Raw genomic sequence first — 20,686 nt, forward strand, 5'->3', positions numbered from 1 at the left:
CACAGTCCACAGTGGGTCATTGTCATGTGCAGTTATTGAGCTACTCAGTCAAAACTGCCATTGTTGAATTCATTTCTTCTACATCACCAAGTCTGGAAGACTTATCACCAAGTCGTGTTTCAAGTCAGTCAAAATAGAAACCTAAGTTTTGGGTAACGTTCTGTTAGTTTCAAAGAAAATTTGATAAAAACGCACAGAACTGCCACTTAGAAGGAGCGGTTTGGTAATGGTAATGGCGACTGGCAATGGTATTACAGAAAAGCTTCCATTTGAATGCTTTCTGCTGTGCTTCTGTATACTGCTTCCGCTTGTGGAGTTTGGCGACAGCCAGTCTGATAATGTACTGGCACAAGGCCATGAGCTAACACCTGGGCATGAGTTAACTTCAGCCAGCGCCATATTTTCGCTCGGGTTTTACAGTCCTAGCACTTTGAATACCAGTTATATAGGGATCTGGTACGTAATTTCACAGCATCCAATATGGATTGCCAACCGAAACTCTCCATTTCTTGGAAACTCTGAGTCACTGAGCCTCAAGATTGATGGCAACGGCAGCTTAAAGATCATCGGGAAAGGAGAAAATGGGCGGCAGAACTATTCTTTTTCAGTCTTTGATGTGGAAGAACCAACAAATAGCAGTGCCATTCTGCTGGACAATGGGAATTTTGTACTGCGTGAGCTGAACCCAGATGGGTCTGTAAAGTGAGTGCTGTGGCAGAGCTTTGATCATCCAACAGACACTCTGCTTCCTGGAATGAAACTTGGGATCAATCACAAAACTGGATCCACTTGGTCTCTAACATCCTGGAGAAGCAAGTATTCTCCTTTGTCAGGAGCTTTCACTCTCACGATGAATCCCAACAATACAAACCAGTTACTGATATTGTTTCGAGGAGCCATCTTTTGGACCAGTGGGAATTGGCACAGTGGCCGCTTTGAGTTCTTTGGAGAATTCGATTTTAATCGAGTTTCCAACGAGAACGAGACGTATTTCATTTACTTCAGCCCCAGATTTGATCGTTCCCCTAGTGTTATACCCACCTCCTACAGGTACCCATTTGGTTACTACAAATCATCAACATCGATTCTACCGCAGTTGAGATTAGAAGATGATGGTGCTGTGGAGTTGAATAGTGAGGGTTCCTACTACTTTGTTCCCCCTTCGAAAACAGTGTTTCAGGAGGGTGTGTGTGGAAAAAGCAACACGAAATTCCCGAGTGTAGAAATTGGAATTCTCTTTATTTTACGATGAGAAATGGTTACATGGAGGGGAATGGTAGGAAGTACAACGAAAGTGAGAACCTGACGATGTATGAATGCGAAAATATTTGCATTTTTGATTGTGATTGCATCGCCTATGGTTCTACCAACCAAGATGGCAGCGGCTGTGAGATTTGGAAAACAGGAGCAAAGTTTACAATTGTGGATGGAGATTCACCCTGGATTTGGGTTCTGAACGCCCTGTACGAGGAGTTATCATACACCAATGGCAAAGGTAAGTTGGTTACTTCAAAGTTACCTACCTTTTTCTTTTTTTTATTTATTTTTATTTTTTTATAATTTGGAATCGGTAGCTTTTAACTTTTTACCTGGATATCAAGACCCTTGGGTATTAAGCTCATCCATACGGTTGAATACAAGATTTGACGGTAAGTGATATCACAATGACACTTTGATTTATTACAACCAATCAAAAAGTTTTGGCTTGATGGCAAGTGAAAAGTTTTCGGTTCTTGTTTTTTGTTCTGTTGTTTTCTGTTTTTTTGAGAAAGAGAGAAGGAAATAGTGTATGTAGTAATCGTTTTTGTTGGTCTGTTTTGGCTTTTTTTTTTTTTTGTCTTTTATGTTTTAAGACTTTTCAGTTATACATTTTTTGTTTCCATGAATGCTAAAATTGTCAATGATGAACTTATACCACATAATATTTAGTGAGTTCTATAACATTTAGATGAAGAATTAGGCTGCCTAAAAGAAGAGAAGTCAAAATTTCTTCCAAGTTCTAAAAATTATAGAGGGAAAATAGATAATTCTCTCTTAAGGTACTCTAATTTCTCCCTACAAAATTCTACAGAATCACTAAATTGATAAAAACACATAAATATTAGGGACCAAAAATGCTCAAACTAATTCTTATTTCTCCATGTCTTAAGATCTTAACTTGTTCCTGACAGGAAAAGTTAGAGTTTGGCTGCCAGTTACTATCGGGGTAGCAACACCTGCCATTATTCTCCTACTTTGTTTTATCTTCTACCTCAAATGGAGAGCACAACTATTCAAAGGTAACCAGTATTATCATTTAAAAAATGAAAATGGATTTTTACCTTTTAACTTCACAAGCTGTGTATCTATCATGAACTTCCAGTCAATTTATGAAATTAACAGTTAAAAATTGATGTTGCCCTTACTTTTTATTTTTTTTAAAAAAAGGAAGAGTAAACTCTACTTCTGCTTGGATATATGTCTACGAATGAGATATGAACTGAAAAGATTCTTTAATTTGTGTTAATCCACAGTTACTGAAGAAATGAAGAAAAAATTTCTACACGGAAAGAGAATCGTATCTGAACGTTTTAAGATTTTGAGAAGGACGATCAGACAAATAAGGGACGGAAAGAAGAACTCTGAATTGCAATCTTTTGACTTTGAAACATTAGTTTCTGCTACAAATAATTTCTCAGACCACTGTAAGCTTGGAGAAGGTGGTTTTGGACCTGTTTACAAGGTATTTTCTTTCCTCTCTTATTATGAAGGATGACGATATTATATTTTTATGTTAAAAGATCTAAAAAATTACTATCTCATAGACTTGGATTCTAGCAAAGACAGAATATTGATATGAAATAAAACGAAATTATATTCTAATGATATGGACTCAAAATCTTGAATTCGGAGTATGGACGAAGTTTTTTTTTTTGGTCAGTCTTAGAAAGGAAAAAAGAGTGGAGTGTTGTTATGGGAAAATGTAAAATAATACACCTACCAACTCCAAACAGAACAGAACGTTCCTTCTGCAATTCAAGACCGATATATGCTTCAATCCTCGTAGCAGCCAAGGTTGAGTTCGGTCCACGACGTTCTCTGATTTATTCGGAAAAGAAGTGAGAGTTGAGAAGCTTAGGTTCCGTTTAGTAACGTTTTCATTTCTATTTCTTATTTTTTAGTAAACAAAATAGAATTAATGGCTCTCAACACCTATAGATTAAAAAATGACGAAACAAGATCTTTATTTACGTAGGAACAAATTGGAAATAGGAACAAGAAACAAGAAACTTGTTTTCGTTAGTTTCCAAAATTTCTATACAATTTTAAGAATGTTTTTAAAAAAATGAGGAACAAGAAACATGAGTAGTTGTCAAATTATTAGATTTCTTAAAAAAAATTGGAAACGAGAAACAAAAAACGGGAATGTTCCAAACCGGCCCTTGCTTGTCTTATAGGTTAGGTGTTTTTTATTTGTTTTTGGTTTTATTACTCGTTGCTCAGTCTGGTTGGTACTTGTAAAAAGAATTACTCTTTTAAAAATATATTTTCGATTGCATTATTTGCACTTGCAGGGAAGTTTGGGGGAGGGGCAAGAAGTAGCGATTAAAAGACTGTCAAAGAATTCAGGACAAGGATTGGTGGAGTTCAAGAATGAAACTATTTTGATTGCCAAATTACAACACACAAATCTGGTTAGGCTTATTGGTTGCTGCATTGATAAAGAAGAGAGGTTGTTGGTGTATGAGTACATGCCCAACAACAGCCTTGACTTCTTCCTCTTTGGTTAGTCATTTAAACTAACTTTTTAGCATAATACACATTTGTTTTAGTGTTGCATTTTATTTTCTTGCATCCATTTAGTTCATTCCTTTGTCTAATGAATGGTTATGGTTGGGTCATATAGACTCGAAGAAGAAGTCAATACTAGATTGGGATAAACGCTTACACATAATCCAAGGTATAGTCCAAGGACTACTCTACCTTCACAACTATTCAAGAGTACGAATAATTCATCGAGATCTAAAAGTTAGCAACATCTTACTCGATGACGAGATGAATGCAAAAATATCGGATTTTGGTATGGCTAGGGCCTTCAAGCCATCAGAGGGTGAAGCAAACACGAGCCGAGTTGTTGGTACATAGTAAGTGAATCCTATCCATATTTCTTCAATTGGTGCTATTTTTATTTAAAATGTTTCGAGTCTATTCACGTGTTGGATATGAGTATTTAATTTTATTCACAAGACTTAGCACTGGGGTAATAACATGAAATAGATAAGAAATAACGACATTGAAGACTTAAGCCACCCTACTTTGATACCATATTAAATCATCGCGGAATCCAAAATCTTAATTAAGTAGCTATGATAATTTTTTATATGCTATTACCTTGCAGTGGCTATATATCACCAGAATATGCAATGGAGGGTATCTTCTCGATAAAGTCAGATGTTTACAGTTTTGGAATACTATTGATGGAGATTATAACAGGTCGAAAGAACTACAATAATTACGATACTGAAAGACCTCTAAATCTCATAGGATATGTAAGTATATGTGGTTGGTTGTTTTTCTTTAATCCCATTAAATAATGCACGAGGAATATGGAAAATGATTAAGATGGTGAGCAAATTATTATTTTCAGGCATGGGAATCATGGGTGAATGGCAGAGGAGAAAAGCTGATTGATTCGGCTTTGTGCAGCTCTAATTATCAGAAATCAAAAGCTTAAGGTGCATCCATGTTAGTCTTTTATGTGTTCAACAAATGCCGGCAGACAGACCCACCATGTTTGATGTTTGTTTCATGATTCACAACGATTCTGCTCAACTTTTATCGCCCAAACAACCTGCAGTTTTCGTTGCTCAAATTCCTCAGTCGCCGGAGTTGGAGGCGCTCAACGGTGGGCTTAGATCGGAATCGGAACTCGAAATATGTTCTCCGAATACCATGTCGCTCTCGGTGATGGTTGCCAGGTGACCCTAGTCCTTATTTAGTCCTTATCGTGTACTGACCCTAGATTAGTATGTAAAGAGATTGAATATTATGCGACCATCAGGCTCGTGGGAGGCTGCAGTGGCAAGAACATGGAACGTATGGTATCATCTAGATAATTTTCGTTTAGATTTAAAAATATATATTTAATATTTACAAATATTTATTTTACTTTTTTTTTATAAATTTAATGGAAAGTTTTAATTTATTAAGTTGGTTTGATTAAATGCTTATATTTCATCTGAAAATATTATATTACTATTAATACAACCTTTATAAAATTACAAGGACATAATAGTCAAATGATATACTTTTTTTTTCAATTCTCGTGAACATCTAAATAAGACATTTTAATTTTAATTATTTATAATTAAGTTGGTTTCAAACACAAGGAGAAATTCGAAATCATTTTCAATATTTAAAATCTTGGAATTTGAAATCATTTCTTATCAATTCCAGACGTCAAACTGAACATTAAGAAACTTGAAAATCGGTGAGACGAGGAGTATATTTTTTAAATTCTATACGATTAGGTTCGAATTGGTTTTGCTTTTTCACTTACGTCTGGAAATGGAAAATTAAATCGAAAATTATATGTTCGCTGTTGGCTGTTGTGTTGATTCTGCGAATTAATTTCTTTCCGATCTCTCGGTTATCTGTGAATAATTTCTAAATTTCTTTTTCTATCGTGAATGATCATCTTAATGAATTACGTATATCGAGGGGGCTGGCAACTGAAGGACCTCAAGAGGAACATTTTTGAATAGGTCGCCATAAAATTGATCGATGTAGATTTGTAAATTAGCTTTCCTTTGAATGTAGAGAAAAAGCTAATGCTAGATTGGGACAAACACGTGCTCATAATTCATCGAATAATTTACTCTACCTTCACAACTACTCAAGACTAAGCATAATGATGAAGAAAACACTAGTCGAGTAGTTGGTACAAAGTAAGTAAAGTATATTCTATCTATTTCAATCAGTGTTATTTCATCCATCATAGTGTAATAGTGATAAGTTGCAGTAAATTTATTAATTTTCTCATTACTCATATTATTTATTAAGAAGCTAACCTATATACATTGCAGTGGTTACATATTACTTGTATATGCAATAGGTGCCATACAACAATTATGATCATAGCGAGTCAAAAAAACTACAACAATTATGATCTGTAAGGGCCCTTCAATCTCATAGGATATGTAAGTTGCAATGGAGGAATGTTTTTATTATTTTTTTAATCTTTTAATGCAATTATAGAATGCGTGAGGAACGAAAATAATGTTGAAATGGAGAGTGAATTATTTCCAGGCATGAGAATTGTGGGTGAACAACAGAGGAGAAGAGCCGATTGATTCAACTTTAAGCAACTCCGACCGAAAGCTTTAAGGTGCACCAATGGTCAGTCTTCTGTGCGTCCAAACAAATAGCACCAGATAGACTCAAAAACTTTCAATGCCTAAACAACCTGCAATCGTCAGAGGCGATGGCGGGCTCACACCGGAATCGACGTGGGAAACTTGTTCCTTGAATAAGATGTCAGTCTCGGTGATGGCTGTGAGGTAAGGGCACCACAATGTTCTAAATTTTTTTAGTATAACAAATGTGGGTTTGAATCTCCTGTATGTCTTAACCATTAGTTATGCATTACGTCAAACAAACGTAAAAAGAGGCAATGTTGCAACTTGAAAAAATTATCCCGTGTACTCTTAAAAGATATTATTTCTTTCCCTCATGCTCTCATAATTTTATTTCTTTCCTTCCTGCTCTTCTTCAAATGTGAGCATTTCATCCAAAGGATCAAATTTACAGGATGAATTTGATTTCATTTTGTCAATATAATTAACGTTTTTCGATCTCGGGTCACACACGAAACTACCAATTATAATGATATGATACTTTGTTTGTAGACTGTAGTCCCAAGTCACAGTGTTTTTCCAAGTGGGTGAGGTCTTGAATTGGTCAGTCGCCGGTGGGCCATGGCGGGACAATAAGTTTTACCCATCTGCAATTTTCAATTTCTAGTCACCAATGGGTTACAATCAGACACAAGTTTTCATTGGCCATTGTTGAATAATTGGTCATTTATATATATATATATGTGTGTGTGTGTGGCCATTGATTGTATCCGAAGATATTGGATAAGGTTGACCATCCAATTCAAACCCGACGGTTGCTATATATGGCCAACCTGAAATTTTCGGTGAACACCCCTACGTTGAATTGTCCAATCTCATGATCTGTAATTTCCAAGTTGGTTCTGAGTCAAGAGTCCATGACCACGTATGTTAATATCTAAAGTCAAACAAGACAAGAGCTTAAATCCTTGGATTTCCTTTCCCTAAGTTTGCAAAGAAAAGCTGATAAAAGCAAACGCATAGGACTCTGTTCGGTAATGGCGAGTGGGAGTACTGAAACTGCAGGAAAGCTTATGCTGAAATGGCTTATAGTGCTTTTTGTGGTTGCAGAGTTGTGCGATGGGCAGTCGGGGCAGGCCAACAACGTATTGGCACAAGGCCAAAAGCTAAGTTGGTCTCAGTTAATTTCGGAGAACACCATGTTTGTGCTCGGGCTCTACAGTCCTAAGTATTCGAATCTCAGTTATATAGGCATCTCCTACAACACCGATTACCAAAACCCAGTATGGATTGCCAACGGAAACTCTCCATTCTCCGTAAATGATGCGTCAATCAGCCTCACGATCGACGCCAACGGCAGCCTGAAAATTGTGGGGAAAGCAAAAGATGAGGAGCATGTGGGGTATTCGTTTTCACTGTTTGATGTGGAAGAACCAACAAATAGCAGTGCCATTCTGCTGGACAATGGCAACTTTGTGCTGCGTGAACTGAACCCAGATGGTTCAGTAAAGCGGGTGCTATGGCAGAGCTTTGATCATCCAACAGACACTCTGCTTCCCGGTATGAAACTTGGGATCAATCGCAAAACTGGATCCACTTGGTCTTTAACATCCTGGAGAGGCAAGAATTGTCCTTCATCAGGAGCTTTCACCCTCACAATAAATTCCAACAATACAAACCAGTTATTGATATTGTTTCGGGGAGCCATGTTCTGGACCAGCGGGAACTGGCGTGGCAGTAGCTTCGACTTCTTAGACATCGATTTTAATCGATTTTCCAACGACAACGAAACGTATTTCATTTTCTTCACCTCCTACAAATTGAGATTAGAAGATGGTGGTATTTTGAATATGATCAGTCACGGTTCCTTGGGCTCTTGTACCCTCGAATACTACCGTTATTACAATCAGTATATTCCAGAAGGGTGTGTGTGGATAAAGCAACACGAAACTTTTCCCGCCGAGTGTAGGACTACGACTTATACTTCTTTTGATCCGGAGATAAATCATTACATTTCGGGGAATGGTAGCAAGTACAGAGAAAGTGAGAAGCTGACCATGTTTGAGTGCAAATATATTTGCATTTCTGATTGTGATTGCATCGCCTACAGTTATACCAACCAAGATGGCAGCGGCTGTGAGATTTGGAAGAAAGGAGCAGAGTTTGCTATTGTGCATGGAGATCCTCAACGCCTAAATTTGGTTCTCATCGACCGCTACTCTCCACCCAATCGCAAAGGTTAGTTTAATTATTATTTTCTTTTTTCTAACTTGATTCGATAGACATCTAGGATTTTTGATATTAAACTCGTCTCAAAATTGAAACTTTTAAGTTGGTGTCATCAAGACGCACCAAATCCTAATGCATCAAAAGAGGCAGGAGGCAGATGAGCTAAATAAGCACACTTTTAATTATTCCTAGCTTGACAAATCAGTACTTGATTTCCAACCGATTGAAAGTTTTACAGTTGAATATATGTTTTGGTACTTCTTTTTCAAATTTGTCCCTTGTATTTTAATATTTTACAATTATATCCTTTCTGCTGATGAAGGTTAAATTTGATTTAATTGAGTTAGTTAGCAAGAATTAGGCCACATAAAGTAGATTGAAGGAACCATTAGAAATTTTCTTCTCTGAGATGGTCTTATTTCTCTTACAAATTTCTATCGAATCACACGCGAAATATCATATTTTACAAACTTTAGTCAGTTCCAACATTTACCAATGAGAATGTATAACTGAAAATTGTAGAACACAAGGGACTAAATCAAAATTTTTTAAGAAGGAATTGAAAAGACACATGAATATTAGGAGTTAGAAACATATATTAAGAAGAAGAAAAGGGTCTGGTGCCTGTTTCTTATTTCTTGATGTCTCAGGTTTTAAATTTAAAAATAATTTATATATATATATTTTTTGAAGACTCCAGCGTATACTATGTTATATTATGGAGTAGTCCACTTATATTATAATTTATACTTAACTTGTTGGTTGGTGCTGGATTTGGTTGCGAGTTATGATTGGGGTAGTAACACCTGCCACAATTCTCCTACTGTGTTTAATTTTCTACATCAAACGGAAATCACAAATATTCAAAGGTAATAATCGATATCATTATTTATTCATTAAGTATATGATTATATCAGTTATTAACACTGATCTGCTAACATTAATTATTTTGTGTTAATCCACAGTAATTGTAAAAATGGAGAAATTTTTTTATCGCTGAATGGGGTTCATATTTGAAGGTTTTAGCATTCTGAGAATAATGATCAGACAAATAAGAGATGGAAAGAAGAACCCTGAATTGCAGTTTTTTGACTTTGAAACTATAGTTTCTGCCACAAGTAATTTCGCAGACGATTGTAAGCTAGGACAAGGTGGTTTTGGACCTGTTTATAAGGTAATTTTCTTTCCTTTATTTCCTTACTCTCTCCAACATGATCGACCACGCTTGCTATTTAATTAGCCAAATTTTTTAATATTTTTTAATTTAATTTAAAGCCAGTTGTTAATCTTAATTAGTCTCAATTTTAATGACGTAATTTTGTTGTGTAATTTGTACTTGGACCAAAATTTATCATGAAATGATATGGTAAAGGTATGGACTAAAAATCTTGTATTTTATATCATGTTGAAAAGTAAAATTATATTAATTAGATCTCAAAGGTTAAAACTAGTAAAAATGTTAATCTTTAATCTTTGATTGCATTTTCAGGGAAGTTTGGGGGATGGGCAAGAAGTAGCGATTAAAAGACTGTCAAAGAATTCAGGACAAGGATTGGTGGAGTTCAAGAATGAAACTTGTTTGGGGAAGAGAATACCCTGTACACGTGGAGGACCCCTATTGGTGCTCCAAGATGACTCATGAGTCATGCCCAGCTCGGACCGCCGAGATCACCACCACTAGCGTTGACAGATGTTAAGTATGAGGGCCGAGGTGAACCTGGCCGAGGTCCGATCTACCGGGAAGCTCGGTGGGGGCCGAGGTGAGTTACTATCAGCGGCGTGATTATCAGGTGTAACCGTCGGTCCTGAGATTACCGGGTGTAACCGACGGTCCCGAGATTACTGGGTGTAACCGTCGGGAGATTAGCGGGACTACCACCCATAAGTAGAGGGCCTCACTCCACGATCATGTACGATGATTTTCTGACCTCGAACTAAACTGGGAATCTGACCTATACTGACTTGATCGTCGGAGTGCTCACCTTTTTGTGCAGGTCCGCCCAAGTATTCAGATCGGTCCGGAGGCCGAGTTCGAGCTGCAATCTGAAATACACTGTTGTGCATATCCTTGCATAAACATTTGGCGCCGTCTGTGGGGACGACAATCTAAGTCATCTCAATTCTTTTAAACCAACACGCAAGCGAAAATGGTTCAACCCGCAAACTCGACCAATACGGCAGATCGAAGGACCCTAGCTGCCAGCGATGCCCACCAGAGGGAGGTCGGAGCAGCAGTGGTAGAGGGGCAAGGTCACGACGGCTTAGCAACAGAACCCCTCCGCAGGTCGGCACGAATCACAGCGCCTGTTCTACCACCTGCGCACCCCCCAAGGACATTCAAGGCCACCCGTGGCCGAGGTGGAACCTCTAAGAAGGGCGCCCGGGGTCCAGCCCCGGGCCCGACAAGTGAGAACTTGGACGTACTCCAGAGAGAAATGGAGGCAATGCGCACGAAAATGCGGTCCATGGAGGAAATGTATAACGGAACGATATTAGCTGCAGGCGCAGGGTCCCGATCTGAGAACCGAGTGACGCGCGTTGGCATACGCGAGCAAAGGGGTTCCCACCTCGGCCCAGTCGAGGAGGAACATCCCGAAGACAACGAGAGCGAGGGACACACTCGCTAGAGAGGAGACCTCCGTGAACACCTCAACAGAAAGAGAGGCTCATCTCTCCGAAAAGAACAGTCACCATCCCGCTCACACAGGAGCTCCAACCAGCAGGCTGAATCCTCTCGCAACCCAGCAACTCCTGCAGGAGTGATTACAAGGGAGGAGTTCGACCAGCTGAGGGGCCAGCTCGACGCTCAGGTGGAGGCCTTAAAGGCCAAATGTGAGCAGAAAGAAGGTCCACTGAACGATGGCGACTTGGGAGAATCGCCATTCACCTCAAACGTTTTGGAAGCACCGATCCCTCCGAAGTTCAAAGCTCCTACCGTGAAGCCTTATGATGGGTCGAAGGACCCCAAGGATTATGTTGAGGTCTTTGAAGGCCTCATGGATTTCCAAGCGGCATCAGACGCAATCAAATGCCGCGCCTTTCAGATCGCGCTTACTGGCAGCGCGCGATTGTGGTATCAGAGACTGCCAGCCAGGTCGATCTCGACCTACTCTCAGCTGAGAAGGGAGTTCCTCGGCCAGTTCTCTTCTCGGCATTATGACAAAAAGACAGCGACTCATCTCGCCACCATCAGACAGAAGGAGGGTGAGACGCTGCGAGAATATGTCACCAGATTCCAGGAGGAGCAATTGAAGGTCGCACACTGCTCCGATGACTCAGCCATGTGCTATTTTCTCACCGGTCTAGCCGACGAAGCCCTCACGGTGAAACTTGGAGAGGAGGCCCCGGCCACCTTCGCCGAGGTGCTTCAGAAGGCGAAGAAAGTCATCGATGGACAGGAGCTCCTCCGAACCAAAACCGGCCGACCAGAACGAAAGATCGGCCGGGGCAGAAGTGGAAAAGATATAGAAAAGGCAGATCCCAAGTCCAAGGACAAGGGATCCTTTTCCAGCAGCCAAGCTGAGTATCGAAGGGCGGAGAACGGACCTACCAGGAGCCGACCTTACGAACGCTTCACCTCGACCACGATTCCAATTTCCGAGATCCTAACGAACATCGAGGAGTCTGGAATGGAAAAACTACTCAAGCTTCCTGAGAAGCTTCGAGGAGCCCCGTAGAGGCGCAGCAAGGACAAGTATTGCCGCTTCCATCGGGAGCACGGCCATAACATGTCGGACTGCTGGGAGTTGAAGCGCCAAATTGAGGATCTAATTCAAGATGGCTACTTCAAGAAATTTGTGGGAAAGCCCAGGACCAGCTCGGCAGAGAAAAAGGAAGAGCGGAAGCGTTCGAGGACGCCGCCCCGGCGCACTGACCGACCTGCGGTCATCAATACCACTTTCGGAGGGCCAAGCGGGGGTCAGTCCGGACATAAAAGAAAGGAGTTAGCTCGTGCAGCCAGGCGCGAGGTGTGCATCATCAGGGAGCAGAGGCCGACCTGCCCAGTCACCTTCGACGGTGCAGACTTGGAGGAGGTCCACCTGCCCCACAATGATGCACTTGTGATCGCTCCCTTGATTGATCATGTGGTGGTCAGGAGGGTGCTGGTAGACGGAGGCGCATTTGCTAACATCCTGTCCTTACCGACCTACCTCGCCCTGGGATGGACGAGGTCGGAATTGAAGAAAAGCCCGACACCGCTGGTTGGGTTCTCTGGAGAATCGGTCATCCCAGAGGGTTGCATCGACTTGCCGGTCACGCTTGGGCAGGACCAAACTCAGGTCACCCAAATGGCCGAGTTCGTGGTAATTGATGGTAGATCGGCCTATAACGCCATCTTTGGGAGACCCATCATCCACTCATTTCGGGCCATTCCCTCGACACTTCATCAAGTTTTGAAGTATTCCACCCCCAATGGCGTGGGCACGGTCCGAGGAGAACAGACCGCTTCGAGGGAGTGCTATGCCTCCGCACTCAAAGGCTCATCGGTCTGCGCCCTTGAAACTCTCGCCAGTAGGGATGGGACGCTCGAGTTCAAGGCCGACCTACCGAGGAGGGAGTTTGCCGCACCCACTGAGGAGCTCGAGCTTGTTCCTCTGCTTAGTCCCAAGAAGCAAGTAAGCATAGGAACCAAGCTGGGGGCCACCGACAGAGAGGAGCTAATCCACTTCCTCAGATCCAACTCGGACGTCTTTGCGTGGTCCCATGAGGACATGCCTGGCATTGACCCGCAAATTATGACACATCGCCTCAGCATAGATCCGTCATTCCGACCTGTAAAACAAAAGAGAAAACCTATAAACAAGGAGATGAGTGATGTAATTGTTGAGGAAGTTAGCAAACTTTTGAAAGCTAAATACATAAGAGAAATTTCGTATCCCGAGTGGCTCTCCAATGTTGTATTAGTTAAAAAATCTAACGAAAAGTGGATAATGTGCGTAGATTTTACGAACTTAAATAAGGCATGCCCAAAAGATTGCTTCCCACTGCCGAGGATTGATCAGCTCGTGGACGCCACAGCCGGGCACGAACTGCTCACCTTCATGGACGCCTACTCTGGGTACAACCAAATCAAGATGCATGTCCCAGATCAAGATCATACCGCATTCATAACAGACCAAGGTCTGTACTGTTACAAGGTCATACCCTTCGACTTAAAGAACGCAGTAGCGACCTACCAGAGAATGGTGAACAAAATGTTCGCCAAGCAGATCGGCCGGAATATGAAAGTGTATGTGGACGACATGCTCGTCAAGAGCAAGCGGTCTAAGTCGCATCTTTCCGATCTGACCGAAGCCTTCGAGGTTCTAAGGACATATCAAATGAAGCTCAACCCAGCTAAATGTGCCTTTGGAGTCTCTTCGGGAAAATTCCTTGGCTTCATGGTGAACCACCGGGGGATCGAGGCCAACCCCGAAAAGATTAAAGCCGTGCTCGAGATGGAGGCACCCAAAACGCTGAAACAGCTTCAGTGCCTAAATGGCAGGATTGCAGCCCTGAACCGGTTTGTTTCAAGATCGACAGATAAGTGCCTCCCTTTCTTCAAAGTCCTACGAAAGAAAGGGTCGTTTGAATGGACAGCAGAGTGCGAACAAGCATTTCAGCAATTGAAGAGTTACCTCTGTTCGGCACCTTTGCTCGCCAAGCCCCTGCCAGGGGACAAGTTCCAATTGTACTTAGCAGTGTTTGACAGTGCCGTCAGCTCGGCCCTAATCAGGCAAGAGGAAGCGCGGCAAAACCCGGTCTACTACACAAGCAAGGCTATGACCGAAGCCGAGACTAGATACCCTCAGATGGAAAAGTTGGCTCTCGCTTTAGTCACCTCGGCCCGACGGCTTAGACCATACTTCCAAGCCCATACTGTGGTGGTGCTCACTAACTTGCCCCTAAAAAACATCTTCCATAACCCAGAAGCTTCTGGACGCCAGATGAAGTGGGCAATGAAGCTAAGTGAGTACGACATCCAGTTCGAACCTAGAGCTGCGTTGAAAGGGCAAGCAGTGGCAGACTTCATAGCCGAGCTCACACCACCTTCCAAGCCTGGCGAGTCCGACCTACTGTGGACAATCTATGTCGACGGATCCTCCAATGAGAAGGGGTGCGGGGTCGGGGTCCTCTTGCTCGGACCAGGAGGCGAGCGATTTGAGTATGCCTTGAGGTTCGGCTTCCGGACTTCCAATAACGAGGCTGAGTATGAAGTATTTATTGCCGATCTACGAATCGCCAGAGCATTGGGGACCTCTTGTGTTAAGATCTTCAGCGACTCCCAGCTGGTTGTGAGCCAGATCACGGAAGAGTACCAAGCCAGGGACTCCCGAATGGAGAAGTATTTGGGCAAGGTCAGATCGTACCTCGTCCAATTTCGAACTTACGAAGTAAGCCGGGTTCCCCGAGCAGAAAATTCTAATGCCGACGCCTTGGCCAAGTTAGCATCAGCGTACGAGACCTGGCCCAGGTCGGTCCCCATCGAGATCTTAGATAATCCCTCGATCTCAGAGCCAGATCTGATGGAGATCGACGCTCCAGAGTCCTCATGGATGGACCCGATTGTGGACTTTATTAGGGGCAATTCACCACAAGACCCCAAGGAGCGCAGAAGGTTGGCAAGGCAAGCAGCTCGGTTCGTGGTCCGAAGTGGAGCGTTGTACCGACGCGGCTTTTCCCTACCTCTATTGAAATGCCTAACCCCTGAAGAGGGCCTATACGTCCTCAGAGAAATCCATGAAGGAGTGTGCGGCAATCACTCAGGCGCCCGGTCGCTGTCAGCCAAAGTGATCCGACAAGGATACTATTGGCCGACCCTCAGCCAGGAGGCCAAGAAGTTCGTTAGAACTTGCGACAATTGCCAACGCTACGAAAACATAATCCACCAACCTCCCGAGCTGCTCACCCCCATCTCGGCCCCGTGGCCATTCGCGCAGTGGGGGTAGATATCATTGGTCCTTTCCCTTTGGGCAAAGGCCAGACCAAGTTCGTTGTGGTTGCTGTGGACTACTTCACAAAGTGGGCCGAGGCCGAGGCACTCTCCCACATAACGGAATCCAGAGTCACGTCCTTTGTATGGACAAATATCGTATGTCGCTTTGGTATACCAAAGGCCATTGTGACAGATAATGGGAAGCAGTTTGACAACGCGAAGTTCAAAAACTTTTGCAGCAAGCTTGGCATAGGTCACCTTAGCTCGTCCCCCGACATCCGCAAGCAAATGGGCAGGTGGAGGCAGTCAACAAGATCATCAAGCGAGGCATCAAACTTAGACTGGACTCCAAGAAAGGCAGGTGGGCCGAGGAGCTACCAGAGGTTCTATGGTCGTACCAGACCACCCAAAGAGAATCGACGGGTGAGACCCCGTTCTCCCTGGCCTTCGGCTCCGAAGCTGTAGTCCCGGTTGAGATCGGCATGCCATCTGATAGAGTAGAGCATTACGAGCCTACAGCAAATGAGGAAGAGCTGCTCCTCAACCTCGACTTGCTGGAAGAAAGAAGAGCAATGGCCCTACTACGCCTGGCGGAATATCAGGGCAGAATGGCCAGACACTACAACGCCCGCGTTCGGCCTCGGACCTTCCAAGTCGGACATCTGGTCTTAAGGAAGGTCCAAACCCATGTGGGTGCCCTTGACCTGACCTGGGAGGGGCCGTTTGAGGTCAAGGGAATAGTCCGACCTGGGACGTACATATTGGCCGATCTGAAAGGAGACGTCCTCGCGCACCCGTGGAACGCGGAGCACCTGAAGCGTTATTATCCTTGAAATGTCAAAATGGTTTTCAATGGATCTGTAAAAACTGTTTCAAAAGAATTATGATCGGAATAAATGTGATGATTTAATTTCATGATTCCGAGTTCGACCAGAAATTAAATGGGGGCCACGGACTCCCACACGATCACATTCCAGCAGTCGGTTAAAATTCAATCCTCCAAAACCTAAGGGTACGAGGTGTGATGCCAAAACCGTTGGTGAACTTAAAATTCAATCCTCCAAAACCTAAGGGTACGAGGTGCGATGCCAAAACCGTTGGTGAACTTAAAATTCAAACCTTCAAGGCAAGGGGGCGATGTGAAAAGTTCAGAATGATCAAGCCTTTGAACCTGAGGGTACGAGATGCGATATGAAGAACAATTATGGACTTAGGATTTTAGCCTTTTAACGTTTTTAAGTTAAATGTGTGATGTTAAAAAGTCCAGAGTTGGTGCAATGCATTGAATACTACACAGCGATCCGAGTTCAAAATTTCAAGTATTTTAGTTAATGGCGCGACCTCAAAGGTACGAGGCGCGAGGTGACATTGGCTTCAACTTGAAGAAAAAACGAAGAAAGAAGGCAACAAAGTAAAAACAAATGAGAAGCCTCTTTATTGAATGAAAAGCAGAGCCAAGGCTTATAGACCTTGCAGTTCTGCCCTAACACTTACAAAAGAAGAGAAGAAAGACAGAGAAAGGCCTCATGAAAGGTGATCGCCTAAAAGCCTGCTTGAGGAGCGCCCTCCTGAGTGGTGCCGACCTGATGCTCTTCGAGGTCGGAGTAGTCAGAGTCCAGATCTCTGACGTACTTATCCACCAACGCTTGGGGGCCAGGGGTGCCGCTAGGCCCAGACGCCCACTGCTCAGCATACCTCTTCTTCAGACCACCGAGATCGATCTGAAGGTCAGGCATGTCGGAAGCAATGCCCTTCATGAGAAACTTGAAGCCCGCGTCAGAGAAGTCTTTGGCAAATCCATCGAAGTCAAGATGTTGCCTGAACGATTCCTCCAATAGGGCTCCATTGCTGAGACGCTCCTTCACCATCTCCAGCTCAGCAGTCGCGTGCTTCAGCTCCTCCTCCTTTGCTTCAAGCGCCTGGAGCATGTCGTCCTTCTCCTTGAGGAGTTGGAACTTCTCCTTCTCCAAGCCCTTGGTGATAGCATGGGCAGCTCGGAGCTGGGCCTTGCGTCTGTCCTCTTCTTTCTTCAGCAGCTCGGCCTTGGCCTCCACCTCAGCCTTCAAAATTTCCACCTCAGAGTGAGCTTTCAGCAGCTCATCCTTCATGGTGGAAGAGGCAGCCTCCAAGGCAGCAGAGAACTCCTCTTTCTCCCTCGCTGCCAGAGCTTCCCTCCCATCCAGCTCGGCCTTCACGGCCAGAGCCGATTGAATGGAAGCAACAAACGCCTGAGAAAAGGTACAAAGAAGAAAGTTAGACCGAGCTACCTGTTAGGAAATTGAGCAAAATGAAGACACCAATTTTACCTCAGCGGCGTAGTCGATGGTCCTCTGCAGGACGGACCCCGGGTCACTTACAAATTTGGACGCTCTTCTGAGGCAGCGGTCCAAACTTGCAGCCGAGATGCGGGACACCTGGTCCCTCACCCCAGAACTTGACGGCTCGACTCTGAACCGTGCTGTCACGTCGGACGTCCCGCCCATCCTGGCCTCAGGATCGTCCACCCGATCTGCGAAGCTCGCAGGCAGGGCCCCACGAGCTCCGACCTCCAAGGGGGAGGTGGTCTTCTTCTTCTTCCTCCTTCGCTTGAGAGGGGCCTCCTCCCTCACCTCCTCGCCCAAGGACGAGACGTACGCCGCCTCGGTCTGACTCCTAGGGCACTTCTCCCTCGAAGGACCCTCAGAAGACTCCAGCTCGATCACTGGGGCTGGATCTTCCGAGGCTGGCCCTGCCACGGCAGGAGTGGCAGGTTCCGAACTCTGGACGGTCTCAAGAGCATGGGCTCGGCCCTTGGACTTGCGTTTCACGTTGCTTGCAAATCCGTAAATTGCAACACACAAATCTGGTTAGACTTATTGGTTGCTGAATTTACAGAGAGGAGAGATTGCTGGTTTATGAGTACATGCCCAACAAAAGCCTCGACTCCTTCATTTTTGGTCAGTCATCATTTTTACAACTTTTTAACATAATACATTTTTTTTGGTGTCGTGTTTTCCTCCAATGAATCGTTGTACATACAGATCCCGAGAAGAAGCTAATACTAGATTGGGACAAACGCTTGAACATAATCCAAGGGATAATTCAAGGACTACTCTACCTTCACAACTACTCAAGAGTGCGAATAATTCATCGAGATCTTAAAGTTAGCAACATCTTACTTGATGATGAGATGAATGCAAAAATATCGGATTTTGGTATGGCTAGAGTCTTTAAGCCATCAGAGGATGAAATAAACACAAGCCGAGTTGTTGGTACATAGTAAGTGAATCCTATCTATATTTTGTTGATTGATACTATTTTGTTAACCCACCCACCAGATCTAAAATGTTCAAGTCGATTCATGCGTTGGATATGAGCATTTAATTTTATTCACAAGACCTAAACACGTAAAGTATTAACCTGAAATAGAAAATAAATAACATTCAAGACTTAAGCCTCCCTACTCTAATACCATATTAAATCATTTTTCGGAATCCACAATCTTAATTAACTACGTATGATAAATTTTTTATATGTTGTTACCTTGCAGTGGCTATATATCACCCGAATATGCAAGGGAGGGTATTTTCTCAATAAAATCAGATGTCTACAGGTTTGGAATATTATTGATGGAGATCATAACCGGTCAAAAGAACTACAACAATTACGGTACAGAACGACCTCTCAATCTCATAGGATATGTAAGTTGCAATCAAGAATGTTCTTATTTTTCTTGGTAAAAGAAGAATGCATGAAAAATGAAAAGGAAATTGATTTTTCAGGCATGGGAGCTGTGGGTGAATGGGAGAGGAGAGGACCTGATTGATTCGGCTATATGCAACTCCAATTATCATAAATCAAAAGCTGTAAGGTGCATCCATGTGAGCCTTTTGTGTGTTCAACAAATTGCAGCAGACAGACCCACCATGCTTGATGTTTATTTCATGATTCACAACGATTCTACTCAACTTTCATCTCCCCTAAACACCCTGCATTTTTCATTCCTCAAAATTCACTCTCCTCCGAGGTCGAAGCAGTCCGACCCGAATCGGAACTCGAAATATGTTCCCCGAATACCATGTCGCTCTTGGTGATGGTTGCCAGGTGACCCTAGTCCTTATTGTGTACTGATGTTACCCTAGTTTAGTACGTAAAGAGATTGAATATTATGCAACCATCAGGCCTCTAGGATGCTGCAGTGGCAAGAACATGGAGTCGTATGGTATCACCTAGATAACGAGTTATGGTTATAGAAATTGATTAGCATTGGTCATGCAGCATCTATTTCGAGAAATAGAAAAAATATATATTATATATGCAACAATCAGAAATTTCAATATTTTGATGAGTTTTGGACTATATTTTTTAAAATTTGGATACTGATGAACATATATTCCAAAGTACATATGTTTATTCTTTGATGGCATTTTAGAGTTGTCGAGTAAAATGTAATAATTTATGGCTAGTTTTCAAGTACAAATTTCACTCCCTAACATATATTCAATAACTATATTTGAAAATGTTTTTAAATATCAACTTTTTAAATCCTTGTGTAGTACTAATAAATTTATAGAGTTTGTGTAGAAAGTTGATATCGACATTTAAAATCTTGTGTAGCACTGCTACAAAGTAAAGTAATTAAAAGTTACAAAAATGAGTTTTGATACAGTAGAATGAATCCATGATTAAATTGTAACAGTTTTTCTTCTGGGAAAAAAATTGCTTTCAAAATTTTTGCAAAACAGTATTTTAGTAATTTTCACGAATAGTTAATTTTATTAATTTCTCTAAAAAATATCATTTAGGATTTTTTAGTAACAAGTAAGTGGTTTCAAGGGAAAAGTAAGGAGAGAATAAAGTATTATAAAAATTAATATTTAAAATGCAAGTCACTACTGACATTGCATTACTCGTGTTCTACATTTTTGTAATCGCACTTAGTTACCACTAAGTAGATCCCACACATCCAACACTATAAAAACTTTAGACGTCAATACTCAACTTCAAATTTCACTGACTTAAGCATCGTAGCTCTTTTTTATCTCTTTGTACGTCTTATTAGACTTGATGAATCCAATTATCTTGGTTCTCTCATAATCAAATTTCATGGTTAAACATATGATATTCAAATAAGGGGCAGTTGCAAATACGACAAAATATTTTGTAAAATTAGCAAAATAGCAACCACATTTAGTTTTTCCAAATATAGCACTTAAAATAAAATAGA

General features: G+C 42.3%; 1 protein-coding gene and 1 pseudogene across 2 annotated transcripts; both read left to right on the top strand.

Moving 5' to 3' along the window:
* Nucleotides 1–38: 38 nt before the first annotated feature.
* Nucleotides 39–6,044, top strand: LOC111016761 (G-type lectin S-receptor-like serine/threonine-protein kinase CES101; annotated as a pseudogene). Its single transcript, XR_015787245.1, has 8 exons — nucleotides 39–1,495; nucleotides 2,172–2,279; nucleotides 2,514–2,722; nucleotides 3,555–3,765; nucleotides 3,887–4,124; nucleotides 4,379–4,529; nucleotides 4,628–4,958; nucleotides 5,800–6,044. The product of XR_015787245.1 is annotated as a G-type lectin S-receptor-like serine/threonine-protein kinase CES101 (transcript).
* A 1,328-nt stretch (nucleotides 6,045–7,372) lies between these two features.
* Nucleotides 7,373–18,739, top strand: LOC111022159 (G-type lectin S-receptor-like serine/threonine-protein kinase CES101). Its single transcript, XM_088116958.1, has 4 exons — nucleotides 7,373–8,573; nucleotides 9,584–9,738; nucleotides 10,054–10,162; nucleotides 18,501–18,739. The coding sequence occupies exons 1-4, from the start codon at nucleotides 7,373–7,375 to the stop codon at nucleotides 18,737–18,739; spliced, it is 1,704 nt and encodes a 567-aa protein (XP_087973084.1).
* The last annotated feature ends 1,947 nt before the right edge of the window (nucleotides 18,740–20,686 follow it).

This window comes from Momordica charantia (genome assembly GCF_013281855.1).
Source record: "Momordica charantia cultivar OHB3-1 chromosome 9 unlocalized genomic scaffold, Mcharantia_2.0 BLBB01000009.1, whole genome shotgun sequence".
Classification (NCBI taxonomy): Eukaryota; Viridiplantae; Streptophyta; class Magnoliopsida; order Cucurbitales; family Cucurbitaceae; genus Momordica; species Momordica charantia.

Bases quoted from the DNA above. Each gene is read 5' to 3' on its own strand.
- LOC111022159 (XM_088116958.1), top strand. From the start codon at position 7,373: ATGGCGAGTGGGAGTACTGAAACTGCAGGAAAGCTTATGCTGAAATGG. The intron at 8,574-9,583 runs GTTAGTTTAATT...TCATATTTGAAG, and splicing joins CTCTCCACCCAATCGCAAAG to GTTTTAGCATTCTGAGAATA. The intron at 10,163-18,500 runs GTACACGTGGAG...TTGTACATACAG, and splicing joins TTTGGGGAAGAGAATACCCT to ATCCCGAGAAGAAGCTAATA.